The 17832-nt window shown below is 38.6% G+C and overlaps 1 protein-coding gene across 2 annotated transcripts in view; it reads right to left on the bottom strand.

Annotated features, from left to right (window-relative positions):
- Positions 1-6603: 6603 nt before the first annotated feature.
- LOC122979351 (glycine receptor subunit beta-like) overlaps positions 6604-17832 on the bottom strand; it is a 68337-nt gene continuing 57108 nt past the window's right edge. Inside the window, exons 8-11 of one of the 2 annotated variants that reach the window (XM_044346718.1) lie at positions 14778-14930; positions 10989-11137; positions 7520-7678; positions 6604-7374 (exon numbers count right to left, since the gene is read on the bottom strand). In XM_044346718.1, the coding sequence (XP_044202653.1) occupies positions 7078-7374; positions 7520-7678; positions 10989-11137; positions 14778-14930 (758 nt within the window). In that variant the 3' untranslated portion in view covers positions 6604-7077. The remainder of the gene's footprint in view (positions 7375-7519; positions 7679-10988; positions 11138-14777; positions 14931-17832) is intronic. The other variant, XM_044346719.1, reaches the window with a different exon arrangement.

The raw sequence follows: 17832 nt of genomic DNA, 5'->3' as shown, positions 1-17832 counted from the left end.
TTTCATCTGGCTTCATTGATAAATATAATTGGGTATCATCTGCATAGCAATAACATGAGCTTACTCAAAGGAAGCAAATATAAGGTGAATAGATCCAAGCACACAACCTTGTGGAACTCCGTGTCTAACTTTTGCATGCTTGGAGGATACATCATTAATGTGTACAAACTGAAATCAATCTGACAAATAGGACTTAAACCAGCTTAATGCAATTCCTTTAATGCCAATTAAATGTTCTAGTCTCTGTAATAGGATGTGATGGTCAATTGTGTCAAATGTGACACTAAGATCTAACAAGACAAGTACAGAGAGAAGTCCTTTGTTGGATGCAGTTAGGAGATCATTTGTGACTTTCACCAGTGCTGTCTCTGTGCTATTATGCGCACTAAATTCCTGACTGAAAATCCTCAAAGAAACTAATGTTATGTAGAAAGTCACACAACTGATTGGTGACTGCTTTCTCAAGGATCTTGGAGAGAAATGGAAGATTAGATATAGGTCTATAGTTGGCTAAAACACTTGAATCAAGAGTAGGCTTCTTAAGAAGAGGTTTAATTACAGCTACTTTAAAGGACTATGACACATTTACTGTTTTGGTTCAGTCTCACTGCTTTCATCAACTTAATTTCCAGCGAAAAACTGTAATAAACCCAATGTACTCTACCTGCCCAGCACCAAAGAGACAAAGTTAACAACTAGATGGTGAAGCATTTATTAGCTTAAGAGCCAGATATTTTTCTCAGGAGTTGATTGAGACCAAAACGGAGCAGAAAGAAGAGTGAACATGAAACTCACATTCATCAGGTGACCAAAATCATGACTGCAAGTGAAGAAAAAAACCCCCCAAAAAAACGCTTTGGGAGCAGCCGAGAAGGTTGTGATTTGCTGAATTTCACGTCCTCAAAGGTCGCTCACTTCCTCTCCCCCCATACAGAAATTTTAACTGACAAATTTTTAACTTCCTTTCATATCTAGTAAAGCAGTGCTAACTAAGTGTATTACCAGTACAGAAATTACCCTTCTATGTCTAACTACGCCACCTCCCGCTAAGGGGCAGGAGGAACCCTTAAACCCTAAATATTTTCAGTGTGTCATGCAACTCACTCGTCCCTGAACAGGATCAATTTACAAGAGGCGGATTTTGTACGGAAATAGATTGAATTTTATTACAAAATAGTACAAATATATATATATATATATATATATTCACACACACATATATATATATATATAAAATCACAATTAAAATAACAAAGGCATAAGGTGAGCAAGACAATAAATTAATTAGCTGGCAAAATCAGAGTTAACTTTCTCAGGTTACGAAGGTCGGGTCTGCTCTTGCGCACCATCCTACCAAACAACTGTGGGAGACAGAAGAAAGGGGGGGCAAGAGAAGGGTACAGCAGGCCTGACACCAAAAAGCATGCACTACACACAATATCTAAAATATCCAAAACAAAATACCATGCAGTGTCGGTATTAAGTATACACACCACTACAATGTGCCACCCTGTGCAGTCCCACCACAAGGAGGAGGGGGTATGGCAGCACGGACCCGGCCTTGTATAGAGTCAAACTATTGAGACAGAAGAGAGGAAAGCAACTATTACATGAGATCACCATCAAAAATATAACATACAATAGAAGCCTAGCCTAGCCTACACTACTAGAGGTAAGCCTCAAATAATATATAATCAAATGCCAATATAATGGCCATAGTACTGAGTGGGCAATACAGCCAATGGGGATCAACGAAACTAACAAAACAAACAAACAAAATAAAATAAAACATTAGTAGAAAACAGTGGCTGGCCCGGTCCTTTGCAAGGATAAACAAACTCCCATAGAACAATAATGCAGGAACAGGGAGGGAGATTTCCAGTGCTACAGCAATATCTCAAGTTCTCTATAGCTGCGGCAGCTTGTGGATGGTCACGTCAGTTATAAGCACGAGTCTTTCTTCCCTCCGTGACGGATGGGATGCTCACATCTGGTTATCACCCTGCTTGAGAGGGAGAGTACACCACACGAGGTGTGTGGAGCAAAGTCAAGGGGCACTATACTGAGACCAGCAAACTTTTATCACTTCCTGATTACCTGCTGGTCATGTGACTAATCATCATGTGACTATGTGTATGTATCAGTCACCTTGATTTCCACATAAGGATAAGACTTCCTTAAGCAGCCTAGTTGGGATGGGGTCTAAGAGACAGGTTGATGGTTTGGATGAAGAAATCGTTGAAGTTAATTAAGGAAGGTCAATTGGAGAAAAACAGTCTAAATATATATCAGGTTTTAAAGCTGTTTCTAAGGTTCCTGTGTTTGTGGATAAATCGGTGCCTGTTGAGGGCAGGAGGTGCCCTGGTGGACTGCCGTGATGGACTCACATACTTCAGGATATGTTCCAGTTGATGGGGTGTCTGCAGGCTGTAGAGTAGTAGCAATGTATGTTGTGTCTGTTGTTCCTTCACCTGAAGGCAAATCTAAAACATACATGCAATTATAGTCATTAATCCTTTAGTAAGGACACACAATGATTGATAAATTACAACACATCAGGCAATAAACACATCTGAAGCATACATTACACAAGCATAGATAACAGTTGACCAGTACTGTTACATGAGTGAAAAAGGTCAAGAATCTAGGTTTAAATTGTTTTTGACCAACAAAGCTCTTAGTGGTCTGGCACCATCATATCTTAAAGAGCTCATAATACCCTATTATCCCACTGGAAGACTGCGATCCTAGAATGCAGGCTTACTCGTGGTTCTTACAGTCTCCACAGTGCTGCTGTTTGTTGTTACTAGTCACATCTCTGGATTATTATTATTATTACTATTACTGAATGTTATAGTTACACATTGTTAGTAATTAAATGTAGGTCTTAGTCAAATTAAATAAAGTTTACTTGTACAGTGCTACTTTATATGCAGTAGAATGACACAAAGTGCAGTGGTGAAACATTATGGATGTACTGTATGTTTGAATACAGCTGCAGGTCAATCAACATCTAGCATCATATCAAGCACTCCAGCTACCTGCAGTGAAACACAGCCTGCAGCAGGTGAGTTCTGGTCATTGTATGTTACAGCTGCAGTTATGTAACTAATGTCAATATTTTTGCTATAATTCTATCAAATATTCACAATCAGTTATGAACATACATAACTCATCCTGTACATCTGGAATGTTTTGTCTATTTGTCCACAAATGGATGCTGGGGAATCGATTTTTATTATGCCAGTAATTTGGCCAAACCTTTAACCATTTTCTAACTCTTCACAATGACAGAAAGCCATGGAAACTGCAGCTTGCACACACAGATTTCATTTCTTTCATTTTCATTCATTCATTATCTTTTTTTCATTTTTTCATTATTTTTTAAGGCAATATCACCACATACTGGACCTTTCTCAAAAAAAAAAAAATCAAATGAGCTAGAACTACACTGAACTATGGTTCGATTTAAGAAAGTTTCAAGTCAAATACCAATATTATCTATTAGTAAATGGTTTCTTACATACTTGCGCAATAAAATATATTGAATCACAAGTATCATTTCTATATTAAGAAAGGGAATATAGTTAACTTAAATACTAATAAATATAAGACTGCAACCATCTATATTTATTCAAGTTGTCTACAGGACACATTAAAGCTAGAATAATTTATTCCCATCAAAAATAATATAACCTAGATTCTAGACCATTTTTCACTAATGTAATTGAACAGTACTGGTCAATCGTTATCTATAATTTATGCTTCAGATGTGTTTATTGCCTGATGTGTTGTAATTTATGAATCATTGTGTGTCCTTACTTAAGGATTAATGACTACATTTGCATGTATGTTTTAGATTTGCCTGCAGTGAAAGAACAACAAGAACCATATACACTGCTACGACTTTACAGCCTGCAGACACCATCAACTGGAACATATCCTGAAGTATGAGTCCATCAAGGCAGCAGCTATAGATCCTGCTGGCTGGCGAGCCCTGTCTGATATAGTGAGGATGGAGTTAGTCAACAGAGGCCATATCAGGTAAACTAAGACACTACATTTCCAAAATGAGATGATGGGAGAAGTTCCCATCACCACCACTTTACAGAAAATTAGTGAATGGAGAGAAAATCAAAAGAAGCTGGGTGTTTTATTCCTTTACTGCTTCTGCTGCAAGCTGTTCTCACAAAAAAAAACAAGAAACAGTATCATACAAACAAAACAATCAGTAATGCATTTAATGACTGGAAAAATGCTGTGAAATACTCAAAACCCATGAGAACAGTCCATAATATTTTAGGCACATGACATCATGGAAGGAGTAATCTATCGAGTGTAATCTATGACTAACCAAGTGCCCGTGTCTTGTATGTTGCTAACAGATAGTTGGTAATATTTAACAATTTATTCATTCTTTGTTGTTTGAGAAGTAATTTTAATTTATAAAAATAAAAAACTATATTTTTGTCTTGAAATAATTGTGGTGTCTGATGTTTGTTGTTCACATTTTTACTGTAGAATGAGCAGATGGTGATGAGGCAGTACTGGTGGGGTAATTTAGGTGGAATGTGGTTGGGGAAGGGCACCAAAATCATCTTCACTTTGTTAATGACAAAAATGAGAGAGAGTGTGCAGAAGCAAACTGAAAATCTCATACTGGAAGATCATTTATTAGTGGTCCTTATGAATCTGAGACTGGGGCTCAGTAACAGAGATATAGCATATAGGTTCAAAGTTTCTGAAAGCACAATATCAAGCATTCTAAGAGCTTGAGAACTAGCTTGACTGCTAGAGCTCGTACCTGGTCCAATTACAAACATAATAACACAATTAAGTACCTGGTGGGAATAACACCTGCAGGGGCAGTTTCATTCCTGTCCCCATGCTGGGGTGGGAGAGTGTCAGATAGGCAAATAAGACTTGAACCAGGGTTTTTGCACCTGTTAGAACCCAAAGATAAAATCTCAGCAGAGGGGACTTTTGATCAGGGATGAGCTTGCTACATATGGTGCTGCCTTGCCTATACCAAGTTTCACTAAAGGAAAGAGTCAGTTACCTGCTTGTGAAGTAGATTTATTTTAGATTTGAAGTTATAAGCAGATGGAAGAGTTTGAAAATTTTGCTTTCTGTTATTCCAATTTCCCAGGTTAGCCTCTTGGATGACATGGCGATTGTGTGTGGTGCTCTTACCAATCTCAACAATTGCATGTGTTGCAAAATACTGGCGGTTGAGGGGCAGAATCTTGGCTGCAGGTTAGAAGTTTTGGCAGAATACAAGATAAATAACATAGCTTTGCTTTAGGTAAAGCCTTCTGCAAGAGCTGTTAATGTCTTGGGATGGGATTTACAACCAAGCCCTGAGTTGTCCACACCAAAAAATCACAGCATTGGACACTGCAGACAAACCAGGACTTGAATGTTTGGTCAGGGCAGAAATCCTCATTGACAGTGACACCCTGTAGGCCTTCCCTGTACTTATATGGGCATTTGATTTCCACAACCCCTTCCCCACAGCAGTCACATCCCACTTTCTCATCTGGAGATGCACCAAGGTGTGGCCAAGGGCCATGTGCATGCACCAACCCAAGACTACAGCAACTGATTTAACAGATCGAAACACTTTAAAAGAGATGGGAGAGGAATGCTAGTATCGCATGCTCGCAAAGACTTCTATTAAACACAAATCAACTGAATGTCATCTGATGTCATTATCCAGATTACATATCTAGATACAGATAATATGTATAGCAGGTGGCGATGAGGCCTCAGTCAGTAGCGAAACATTCCTCCACTGCTGATGTGATCCATCTTCCAGGCAGTTATGTTAGGTTCACAGTCTGAAGCAGCTTGGGTAGGATATGAAAGCCAGATAACTCCATACCTATTAATATAGCTTTTTACCCTACCTTTTTCATTTAGCATCAAAAGCAGAGTATTTAATGCCAGGTTAATAGTGTACATTAGCATTTACAGCAGCTCCTTTGATATGTTATTTTGGAATTATTGTTGTCTAATTAGAGCTTGCTGACTAAATTCAGTGGCAACTTTGCTGAGAGGCTGGGGGCATGTGATTAGTTGAAGGGAAAGGGTTAAAATGCTGGTAAAAAAAACAAAACAAATTATTGTTTGAAAAATGTGGTAACATTAAATAAAATTGTCACTGGGAAAATCTCACTGAAAAAAAAATTATTTAAATGTATTGAAATATGGAGTTTGATACAGGATCATATTGCTGACACCATTGCAAATACATTCTGCTCAGTTTCACATCAAAATAAGAATTTTGTTTCCTTTATACAAGATCCTTTCCACATATTTATCATGTTATCAATTTTATGATTATTATAAATTGTTATCAGTTTTAACAAGAAACATTTCCTGTTATATACTGTTATCATGGCAAGTTTGTATGCTCATAAATGATAAGCAAGATCAACAGATATGGCATAACAAAAACAGTTTCTTGTCAAAATGGAACACCTTGGTATGTATTGTGACATGAGTTATAACATGAAAAAATCTTGTTAAAAAGAATCTTCTAGAAACTGAGCAAATATGTTGTCATAAATAATGATTAAATTACAGAATTTCTTGTAGTGATTTATTGAGTTATTTTACAATGGATTTTTTTTTCTGTGTATATATTCGTACAATTATTTTATAATGTCTTATAGTTAGTATTAGCCATTTGGAGCTCTATACCTTTAACATAAAGTCTTACCAGTAATCTTACCTTCCATAAAAATCATTTATTTATAATACACAACATGAGGGTATTGGTGTAACCACAGCAAGGTTTAGTTTACATAAAGCACAATGTCCTATTAATGACAGACACACATGCAGTGCCTACTTAATGCATGGGCTTATAGGGGCTCATCCAACAGCCCCAAGGCTTTGGAGTTGGCAATTCAATATACTGTTGCACCAAGGGGACCACAGCAGTCTCACAGCAACGCTGAAATGATGGAAATCTTGATCATACCAGCACAGAGTTCAGTATATGAATTTGCTTTGTCATTTGTCAGTTCAGTGTAGTTAATTTCAGACCACTTTGTCACCCTCTTTTCCCTCTCACAGATAGACTGACCAGTAGACAACATTGAAGAAGAGGAAGGAGAAAGGGAAGAGGGCTCTTGCATAGAGATCAATACGTTTGGCAGCAGCGGGTATGACGGGTTTGGGTGGGGGAGGTTTCTTGTTGGCTTTGCTCTGGGACTTGAGGGCCCCTGATACTTCAACTGGTTTACCATAACAGTCAAAGTTGGAAAGTTCAAAGTCTCGAGGTAGAGATCCCACGATGCTGAAGTCGTTGGAGCGAAGATCTGACTTGGAGGTACAAACTTTCTTACAGCGAGTTTCAACCACCTGCTAAAAGACAGAGGCTGACTGAATAAAATCATCTGATACTGTCACTCCTGATATTTTGCTGTATCAAGAAAGAGTCATTAATCCTGTCTTACAGTTTACTGGGGTCCCCCAGGGGAGCCAATACAGTTATATGAGTAGTGTTTACCTGCAGAGTGTTTACATGGATAGGTGTTCCACCAGTCCCATTCACTGTGTTGTTAGTTTTATTTGGAGGCTTCTTTCCTTCTTTCTCTTTCAAAGCTTTCTCCTTAGTGGCCATTTTGGCCTTTTCCTCCTCAATCAGTTTTGGGCTGTTCAGTATCACCTACAGAGAGAGAGAGGGAAAACCACAGAGAGACAGGAGGAGGGAGGGGGAGAATGAGATGTAAATGTAATGTACAATACATACAAAAATCATCTCAGGGCACTTTTCACATAGAGCAGGTACTCTTTAATTTCAAGAGACCCAACAATTCCCCCATGAGCAAGCACTTGGCGATAGCAGTAAGGAAAAACTCCCCTTTAACGGGTAGAGACCTCAAGCAGAACCCGACTCTTTAGGCAGTTATTTCAGATCAACTCAGCTTTGCATGGATCATTTACATCATCATTGTTAGTAAATACCAAACTAAATGAACCTGTGGTAGGCTATAATAATATCCCTCTCAGGTCTGACAGTGGGATTCTTCCTTGGTCAGCTGCATAATGTTGGATAAAGATAGTTGAAGAAAAAGCTGTTGTGCTTTGTCTTCATGTTTTCCCACTCTGCTGCACCAAAGTTAAGTGTAAGTGCTCCAGGCAGTAGTCACAAGTGACCCATTACTTGATAGTAATACTCAGAGTTCTGTTTGAAAGTATCAGAAATGTTTCTTTTTGTCTCAGCCGCCAGGGGGTGGCATGTTAGTGTCTGTGTGCTGGTAATACACCGTAGGGTAACAAACTTGAACTGCAGCCTACATGTCATGGGCAGACAGTATGTTGTTAGCAGTGGTATTGAAGAGTGTATCTACAGTGATGCTTGAAAGTTTGTGAACCCTTTAGGATTTTCTCTATTTCTGCATTAATATGACCTAAAACATGATCAGATTTTTGCACAAGTCCTAAAACTAGATAAAGGGAACCCAATCAAACAAATGAGACTAAAACATTAAACTTATTCATTTATTTATTGAGGAAATTTATCCAAACTTACATATTTGTGTGAGGCAAAGGTATGTGAACCCTTGCTTTCAGTAACTGGTGTGACCCCCTTTTGCAGCAATAACTTCAAACATTTTCAGTGCCCGTTTATCAGCTCTGAACATCGGCTTGGAGGAATTTTAGCCTGTTCCTCCTTACCAAACAGTCTTAACACGGGGATGTTGGTGGGTTTCTTTGCATGAACTGCCCACTTCAGGTCCTTCCACAGTATTTCTACAAGATTAAGGTTAGGACTTTGACTCTGCCATTCCAAATCATTAAATTTATTCTGCTTTAACAATGTTTTAGTAGAATGACCTGTGCGTTTAGTGTCACTGTCTTACTGCATGATCCACTTTCTATTGAGCGTCAGCTACAGTGGTAAAAATGGCTTCTGTCACAGTAATTCATATTTATTTTGATGCTATTTGTTGTAATTCAGGGTGAAAAAGGTGCTCAATTTCTTCGGCAGCCACAGAGCTGGACAGTTCGCATATTGGTGCTGTAAAACCAATCATTCAAAGGTATAGAGTGGCTGTATTTTCACCTCTTTGTCATGTTTGCTATAAATATATTATTTTGAAAACTTGTGGGGAGGATATTGCATTTTTTTCAAGGTCAAGAGGAGGGTCTAAAGAAAATATGACATTAAAATAAAACATTAAAATTAAAAATTAAAATTAAAATTACACATAAGATTCCGTCCACACCCAACCCAATAATTTACAGTACCAGTCAGTACCACACTTTCTCATTGAAGGAAATGGTTAGGTGTGTCCAAACTACTGGTTTGACTGGTACTGAATGTACTGTCCCTCGAAAATATATTTGATTTTTCCTGAAGAAGACCATATGTACTAGTGCCAATATCTACTGAAATGTTGAATAACTAATAAAATGACTGCATCTGAGTTATGAATGTGCAGCTCTCTCTTTCCCCTTTCTGCCATTTACTGCAAATTACTTGGTCCCTTACATTTGACTAGATTCCAACTAGTCCTAACACCTAAATGACAGAGATGTTACTGCTGTAAAAAAGGACCCATATGACAGTCCAAAAACAGCATTTTCTGATCTGGTGTAATTATGATCAGGCAACTAAACCTTCTTGGTGATGGTTAGAAAAAATAGCAGTTTTTGGCAAATAAATGATGGTTAAGACATGATTACGTACAGGCAACTAACTACTGGGTTAATATTAAAGAAAAGATCTTCCAATCCTTCCTGTTCATTTACTATAGTGAATACTTATTTAGCATTGCCAACTCTCTGTGGAGTCCATCGTTGCTTGTAATCCCATTGCGCTCGCTGCCAGTGATTTGTCACTTCAATTTGCCACTCTGTGTGTTTGCTATGTTTCTTGTGGCCTTACCCCAACTCTTTCTTACTCATCCAAGTTAAATATCTTCATTCTCATGTCCTTTGCACTCACGTTTGTAAAAAACAAACCAGTATCTCTGATCTCTCATCACCAGTTTTTTGTGTGTGTGAAATGTAAAATTTGTGTATCTGTTTGTAATTTCATTAACCAGTGTAGATCTCCTACTCCTGAGTAAAAACATGACTTGAAGGTAAAGATGACTTTGCCCTGTTGCTGGTGTGCCACCTCTAAGGTTGGTAATCTTTGGGAATCTCACAATTCGATTCTGTTCTTTGTATTCTTTGTATGGCAAATCATTCCCTCATGTCCTTAGTCCACTGAAATGTAATATGAAACAACACTGACAGTGAAACTAGCTGGTCTTGATGAGGGTCACTGTCTGACAAATATGAAAAAAAGAAAAGTGTGCACTTTTTGATTTAAAAAAAATAACTTCATTTGACTTCTGCCTGTATGAAATGAAAGTGTAATATACCGATTTCGACATCACTGGTTAAAATGTTTATGCAAAAATAGAAATTGGTGTATGTGCTGGAGTAAGAGGGAAAATAAAGAAATAAAAGTGTGACGCACTCTTTACGTTATGTCTCCAGCAGTGGACACACCATTAGTAACAGGGAAAGTCATTATCCTAAACGCTGTACAGGTGCAAAGCTTTAGAAATAATTTTTAGAAATGATGTGTTCGTTAGTTGGTTCGTTTGTGGAGTTGTTGTTGTTGAAGAATGTTGGTCTCTGGATGATAACGTATGAAGTATTCTCTACTCTGTAATTCCCTGCACTGTTCCTTCGTGGTTGAGTTCTGCCTTTTTCATTCTGTCAACATGACATTATTAACTAACATTATTCCAAAAATCATTTTTGGCATTTGTGAATCAATTCATAATCATAGAAGATGACATTGCAATTCTTATGAGAATTGAATGTTTCACCAACCTCTAGCCATTGCTTTCTCCGTCCATTATCCCAGACACTCTGGCCAGGGAGAGTCTAACCTAATGATGGGTATGAAGGCACTGGGTATCTATTCTTTTACGTATGTATGTGTAGACATATGTTTGCATGTAAGAACTGACCTGTACCACAGCATATTCCACCAGGGATGAAAACCCAAAAAGTAGACAGGCAATGAGCCAGATATCAATGGCCTTTACGTAGGAAACCTTCGGTAGCTCTGAAGCCAAGGACATACTCTCACTGGACAGAGAGAGTACTGACAAAATACCTAGAAAAACACAGATGTTAACACGTTTCAGTCAACCAACTCATGTGGAACAGATTATTATATAAATGAAGAATATGTACAACATTTGCGTCTAAGCTCTGACCTTGTCATTCCTCACAAGGAACACAGCCTTAGATTCAGAGCCACATGCCAACCATTCTAATTAATCAACAAGGTGAAGCCAGCAGGACCAACTGCTACATGCCCAGTTCCCTAAGAGGCACTTCAGATGTGATATACTGTCTAGTGAGCACCTTCTATGTGTGGACCAAGGCATGAGCTGGCCATTCTCCTAAAGACACCACGCTATCGAATTAAACTGCTATGTGTGGACCTGGCACTAACCACAGTTGGGTAATTCCCCTGCTAAAAGCAACAGACCATGAGGGAAATATCGTAGCTATTGAAATGATAAATACAGCAAAAGTCTAAGACACCCAGTTATACTGCAAATAATTAAAATCCTGGATTAATGGTTTGGAGCGGACATTCTCTCCTCATTAGTTGCTATTGTAGCATGACAGTAGTAGACCAACAATACATGGATAAAAACCTCAATTGGCAATGTATGTGGCTGAGTATAGCAACAGTATAAATCATAGAACATGAGCTCCGCAGTTAGAAAATGATTGACATAAAGAAACCCCCTAAAAAGCAACACACAGGAAATTACTCTCTAAAACTGCCACAAGAACTTAATTCACAATTAAAAGCGATGCAAATATAGCATTCAGCCAGGAAGGTAGCAAAGAGCAGCATAAGAGCAGAAACTTCACATCATAGTGGCGTGTACAATGGAAACCTTCGCCCACTGGGTCGTGCTTCAACATTGGCCAGCAAGGAGCTTAATCTTTGTATGGCTCTGATTAATGCCAGATCGCTAGCAAACTAGACTTTCTTGCTTAATGACTTCCTCACCTCTCACAAGTTGGATTTTATGTTTCTGATGGAAACCTGGCTTCATGCTGGTGAGTTTACCCCTTTTCCTGAACTTCTTCCTCGTGGATGTGCATTTTTCAGCTCCCCTCGGACCACCAGCGAGGGTAGTGGGCTAGCGTCTGTACTCAAATTTACCTTCAACTGTCAGCAGAATTCATCTGATACCTACTCCAGCTCTGAGCTGCAGCTATTTTTGATAAGCTCTCCTTTTCCTGTGCTTTGTGTAGAGGTGTACTGTCCACCAAAAATCAATAAGGATTTTATACAGAACTATGCAGATTCCTTGGTGGAGATTATATTAAAATATGATTGTTTTTTAATTGTTGGTGATTTTAAGGTGCATGTTGCTATGAAACCAGACCTCTGGTGAAAGACTTTTTGAATCTTATTGACTCTCTTAATCTCACTCAGTTGGTGAATGGCCCAACACATGAAAAGGGACACACACTGGACCTTGTGCTGTCTTATAGTTACGTGTATGTATTATGTCTTATTTACTGCTACAGTCCTTTGTTTTAGGGTTACAACTTATGCTCCTGCACGCCGTCTGTGTGCGATTAACCCTCTAACTTTGTTGCAGTTTTCTATTGCTTTTAAGACTCTATGCTTTATACCCTGGATAGCTGCTGGGATCACAGTGCTGAGGAACTTACCACCCTTTTTGACTCTACTGATATGCACTGATATATTGGACTCTATTGCTCCTTTTAGGACTAAATGCACTAAACCACTTTCAGAGCCGTGGCTGAACCATACTACCCGTGCTCTCAGACGTGCATGTAGATGAGCTGAGAGAAAGTGGAAGAAGGATAAGCTGCAAGTCTCCTTAGGAATTTTATAGGACTGCTTATCAAAATACCAGGGAGCCGTTAAAACTTTTGGAGAGAGTAGTTTTTATTCAATTGCAAACATTTTTAGATAATCATGGCATTTATGAAAAGGTTCGGTCTGGGTTTAAACCATGCCTTAGTACTGAAACAGCTCTTTTAAGAATTTTTAATGATCTTCTCTTAACTGTTGATTCAAGGAACTCTGCTATTCTGGTGCTTTGAGACCTGATTGCTGCCTTTGACACTGTGGATCATAGGATCCTTTTATCACGTCTTGAACAATGTGTAGGCATCAAAGGTACTGCCCTCAAATGGTTTCAGTCATACCTGACAGATGGGAGTTTCTCAGCTCACCTGGGCGAATATTCTTCGACTGCAGCCCCACTTAATTGTGGGGTCCCTCAAGGCTCCATTTTGGGCCCAATCCTCTTTTCACTGTATATGCTGCCTTTAGGATCCATCTTTAAGAAACATGTTATTCCCTTTCATTGTTTTGCTGACAATATACAAATCTATCTGCCTTTGAAAACAAAAAGTAAAGATTCAATGCAGCCTTTGCTGAACTGCTTAAAAGATATCAAAACTTGGATGGATTTACACTTAATGAAAATAAGACTGAGATTGCTATGTTTGGACAACTTGACCTATTGGATCACTCTGCTAATACTCTTGGCCCTTTAGCTTCTTACAATAGACCTTTTGTTAAGAACCTTGGTGTGATTTTTGACAGCTCCTTCAAATTTGATAAGCAGATTAGTTCACTGTAAAAACTAGCTTTTTTCAGTTAAGGCTTTTAGCCAAGGTAAAGGCCTATCTCTCTCCCAAAGATTTTGAGAGTTATTCATGCTTTTACTACCTCTCGGTTAGACTATTGTAATTCTTTGTATGTGGCTGTGGAACACTTGTCTCTTCGTCATCTGCAGTAAGTACAAAATGCAGCTGCTCATCCTCCACCTGGTAAAAGAAAGCGTGATCACATCTTATCTAGCAGAACTCCTGCATCATCAAACTTGGATGTTCCGAGATCCAGGCACAAAAATAAAGGTGACTGAACCTTTGTGGTGGCTGCCCCAAATCTCTGGAACAGTTTATCTATTCGTATAAGAAGTGCTCAGAATCTGGAAACTTTAAAGTTGCTGCTGAAGACCCACCTCTTCTTGTTGGCATTCACTTTGAGTTGAGCTTGACACCATGCATTCATCTTCTATTGCGCCACAATTCTTTTATTAATATAATTCTTATGTTTATTGTTTCCTTTTATTCCTATGTGTTATTGTGTTATATACTTTTATATTTATTTATTTTTGTATTTCAAGCCTGTTCAGCACTTCAGCTTTATGTTTTTAAGCCGTCACTGTGTTCCAAAAGAACCATTGAGAACACAATTGTGCTTGTACCCAAGAAAACACCAGTTACATGTCTAAATGATTATCAGCCAATTGCTCTGACATTAGGGATAATGAAATGCTTTGAGAGACTGGTCAAAACTTACATAAGTGATCATATACCTGTTTCCTTAGATCCATTACAGTTTTCTTATCTGTTTATCAATTTAACTCTGCCTTCAATAAAATTCTGCCAACAAAAAAAACTAAACTAAACTCAGAGACTTGGGCCCACATTAGCCATCTGTGCTTATGTATGAGTGTATGATTTTCTATATGGCAGACCCCAAACATTGAAGTTGCTAAAAACACACATTTCCAGATTAGATTAGACAAACTTTATTATTATGCCAGAGGGAAATTGGTTTGATTGGTTGATTAGTGCCTATTGTTTTGCCAGCAATTTTCATAATATACACTTGTTAGACCGTTACCAACTAAATATCTATATGGGTCAGGTGCTACATGTGTATTTGGGGGACTCACCCAGTGGCACCCTTGCAGCGGAGGCATCAGGGTTGATCCAGAAGGATAACCAGGACAAAACGACAATCAACAGAGTTGGAGCGTAAACTCCCATCATGTAGAAACCAACCTGCCGCCGCAGTGTAAAAATCACCTCAACGCAGGTGTAGTATCCTAGAAACAGAAAGAGAATGACTAATAAGGGATTACTCAAAAATGTTCTGCTAACATTTACAGAATATAAAAATGACTGGAAACTCCAGTAATTTCAGTAGTGTGAGAGTATAGAAGAAAACCGGAGGTCCTAATTCAGTGTCTTTTGCGTTTCCTCATTTCCTCATTTCCTCATTTCCTCACAGCATAACTTGTGAATGCAATTTATTTCCTAAAGTTTATTTAATGACAGCACAACCATTACTGTATATATACTGTATATAGTATTGAAAGACTTTATTGTGATTGTTATCTGTGCCTCATTAACTTTAACTTAAAGTGCAGTGTTTTCTACGTGATGTAAAAATGTATGTGTGTCAGGTTATTGCATTCCCTTAAACAGAGCACAGTAAAGGTAAAATGTCACTACATGCCAGAGTTTGAGCCTCAAGTCACATGACTTTAAACCACCTGTTTTGGCAGTGTGACTAGGGCTGTCCCATTTCGAAGGATCCTTCAAATGCGGCTGAGAAATGCCGCCATTGTTGCCCAAATTTCATTTCATAATCCAATGGATGAATCCTTTGACGGCCCAACCTATCCCAGAATGCATTTTGCACCAACTGGCAGCAGGAATGGTGGAGATTTTGAGCAAGGCTAAGCTGTTGTAATTTTCATTGTAGGACTGTTAATATATCATTTTATTAAGTTTTTTAGGTAATTATGTAGCTTCCCAATATGTGATCATCTTATCCAAATAATGCCTGTTTGGAAATCTGGAGCAGCTGGCCGGTTGAGACAAACATCATCTCAGCCGCTAGCAGCCTGCTCCTGAGATGATTAGCCAGTCAACATGTCGTCATCCCCGGGAGAACATGATCCAATGAACTCCGTGCAGCTCTTTAGTGATTTACCGTTGGCTCTAATGTCTCCGTAGCATTTTGATATATGATGTAATTCCTTTTGGAAGATAAATGTTCTCACAAATGAAATCTAACAATTGTAGCTGCCATATTAGTTTGAATGTAAAGTGAAGCTTCATGTTTTTAATGGACAGAACAACTGCGCTGCCTATGGGGCTCTATATGTACAGAAATCACCACATTTCAATAAATATAAATGTATTAAAATGAACAGATCAATCCATATTAAATTTTGTTTTATTTTATTAAGATACATAACAGTTAGGATTTTTATTATACCTACATTATAGACTGAATAACATAATTTGCTGCGTCTCTCTGTCAATGAGATTATTTTTTGCGAGAAAAAAAGTGTTAGTGGAGCTTTGAGTTGGGATTATTTTGTCACAGTACAGTCAGGTAGCTGTGTTGAAGCTGAGCTGCTGTTGTCAGCAAGTACGCTGCTGCAGAGAGAGGCAGAGAAGAGGAGAGCAGAGAGAGAATGGACAGGTTCTTTTCTCTACTCCAGAGATTAGTTTAAAAATAAAAAGTATTGAATCAAATAAAGTAATTGTTAAATACATATATTTGTTTTTACAGCTATTTACAACATAAATAGAGTACATAAGAACTGGAATAACAGGGTGTCTGCAGGTCCTTAAAAAGTCTTAAATTCAATTTTATAAATATTAGGCCTTATAAAATGTGTTTATGTATATTTTGGTTCAGCTGAGCATGGAGTCCCTGGTGGTGCTGCTGAACTTGGGTGGGCTGCCACAATAATAACATTAAAAGTTCTGGCTTCATTTCTACTAGCTGTCTCCCGATTGTCAACTGCAGCTGCCAAGGTTGCTAAGTGACAGGAGTGGTGTTTCGTGACGCAAGGGTAACGGTGCGGGAGACTCGGCAGTCACACATTTCTCCGTTTTCTATTTCTTTGTTTAGTGTCTGCAGGTTATGTTAACCCATTGTTGCTAACTTTGGAGCTAAGTCCAGACGCGACTTTTCTTGGTCTTGACAAGCTGCAGCATTTATTAACTGACACAACGTACACTGTACTGTCCATTTACTGCCAGATTGACAACTTACTGTTACCTTTTCCTCTGCACTGCTTGCATTCACTGTTATTTTCCTGCCACTCGCTCTCTCACGTAACCTCTCACACCACACGCACAAAATACGCACTGCCCTATTCTTAAAAGGAGCTACGCTACCAAGAGTTTCCCAGGCAATGACATAGAGGTTAACTCCTTAACTCACATTTCGGAACAGCGCTGCACAGAGGCTCCCAAATGCTGTTGATTTCCGAATGAATGGATATTTCTCGTTATTATTGGCATTGAAACAAAATATTTTTTTGGCCTGGTGGGAGTTCTCGTTGGCCTGGTGACCTGCAAGGCCTGTACAATTATAAGGGAAACAATGGAGACAGGGATGGGACTTTACTGGGTGTGGGTGTATTTCCTAAACCTGGGGCGGAGTTGAGACACTGTTGGGGCAGGGCTTATTTCCAAACAGGAAAGCCCCGGGCCTTTTGGCTGCCTCCCAGCACTGTGGCCGTTCCTACTTTGAACATTTTTATTATCCATAGATGTAAAACATTTATCAACAGCAAATTGAAAAAGTCTGGTTTCCTCTGCAGTTGAGGTAAATAAAGATCCCAGCCACCATGTAACAATTTATGGTATAAATCAATTTTTGGTCCCTATACTCTGCCTGACCTCTCCTGTAGACTCTACAGGATGCAGTCAGTAGAGGTGGAGGTCATCACAGGTTAAATTTGTTGAGCTAAGAGCAAGTGACTGTGGGCCTCGGCTCCTTGTTTTTAAATGTGGCTTAACTAAACAGATTAATACTTAGATAATTGGTTAATTAAGTATTTTTTCAAGTCAAGATTCCAAATATACTCTGGTTCCAACCTGCTTTTGTTTGTGATATGTGATAATATATTGAATATTTTAGAGTTATGGACTGCAGTTTAAAGATGTCAAACAGTTAATCAATCCAACAGTATGCAAAGT

The sequence above is a fragment of the Thunnus albacares genome, chromosome 3 (genome assembly GCF_914725855.1).
Source record: "Thunnus albacares chromosome 3, fThuAlb1.1, whole genome shotgun sequence".
In the NCBI taxonomy this organism is placed as follows: domain Eukaryota; kingdom Metazoa; phylum Chordata; class Actinopteri; order Scombriformes; family Scombridae; genus Thunnus; species Thunnus albacares.
Note: the sequence above shows the minus strand (reverse complement) of the source record. Positions and strands in the feature narration are given on the sequence as shown.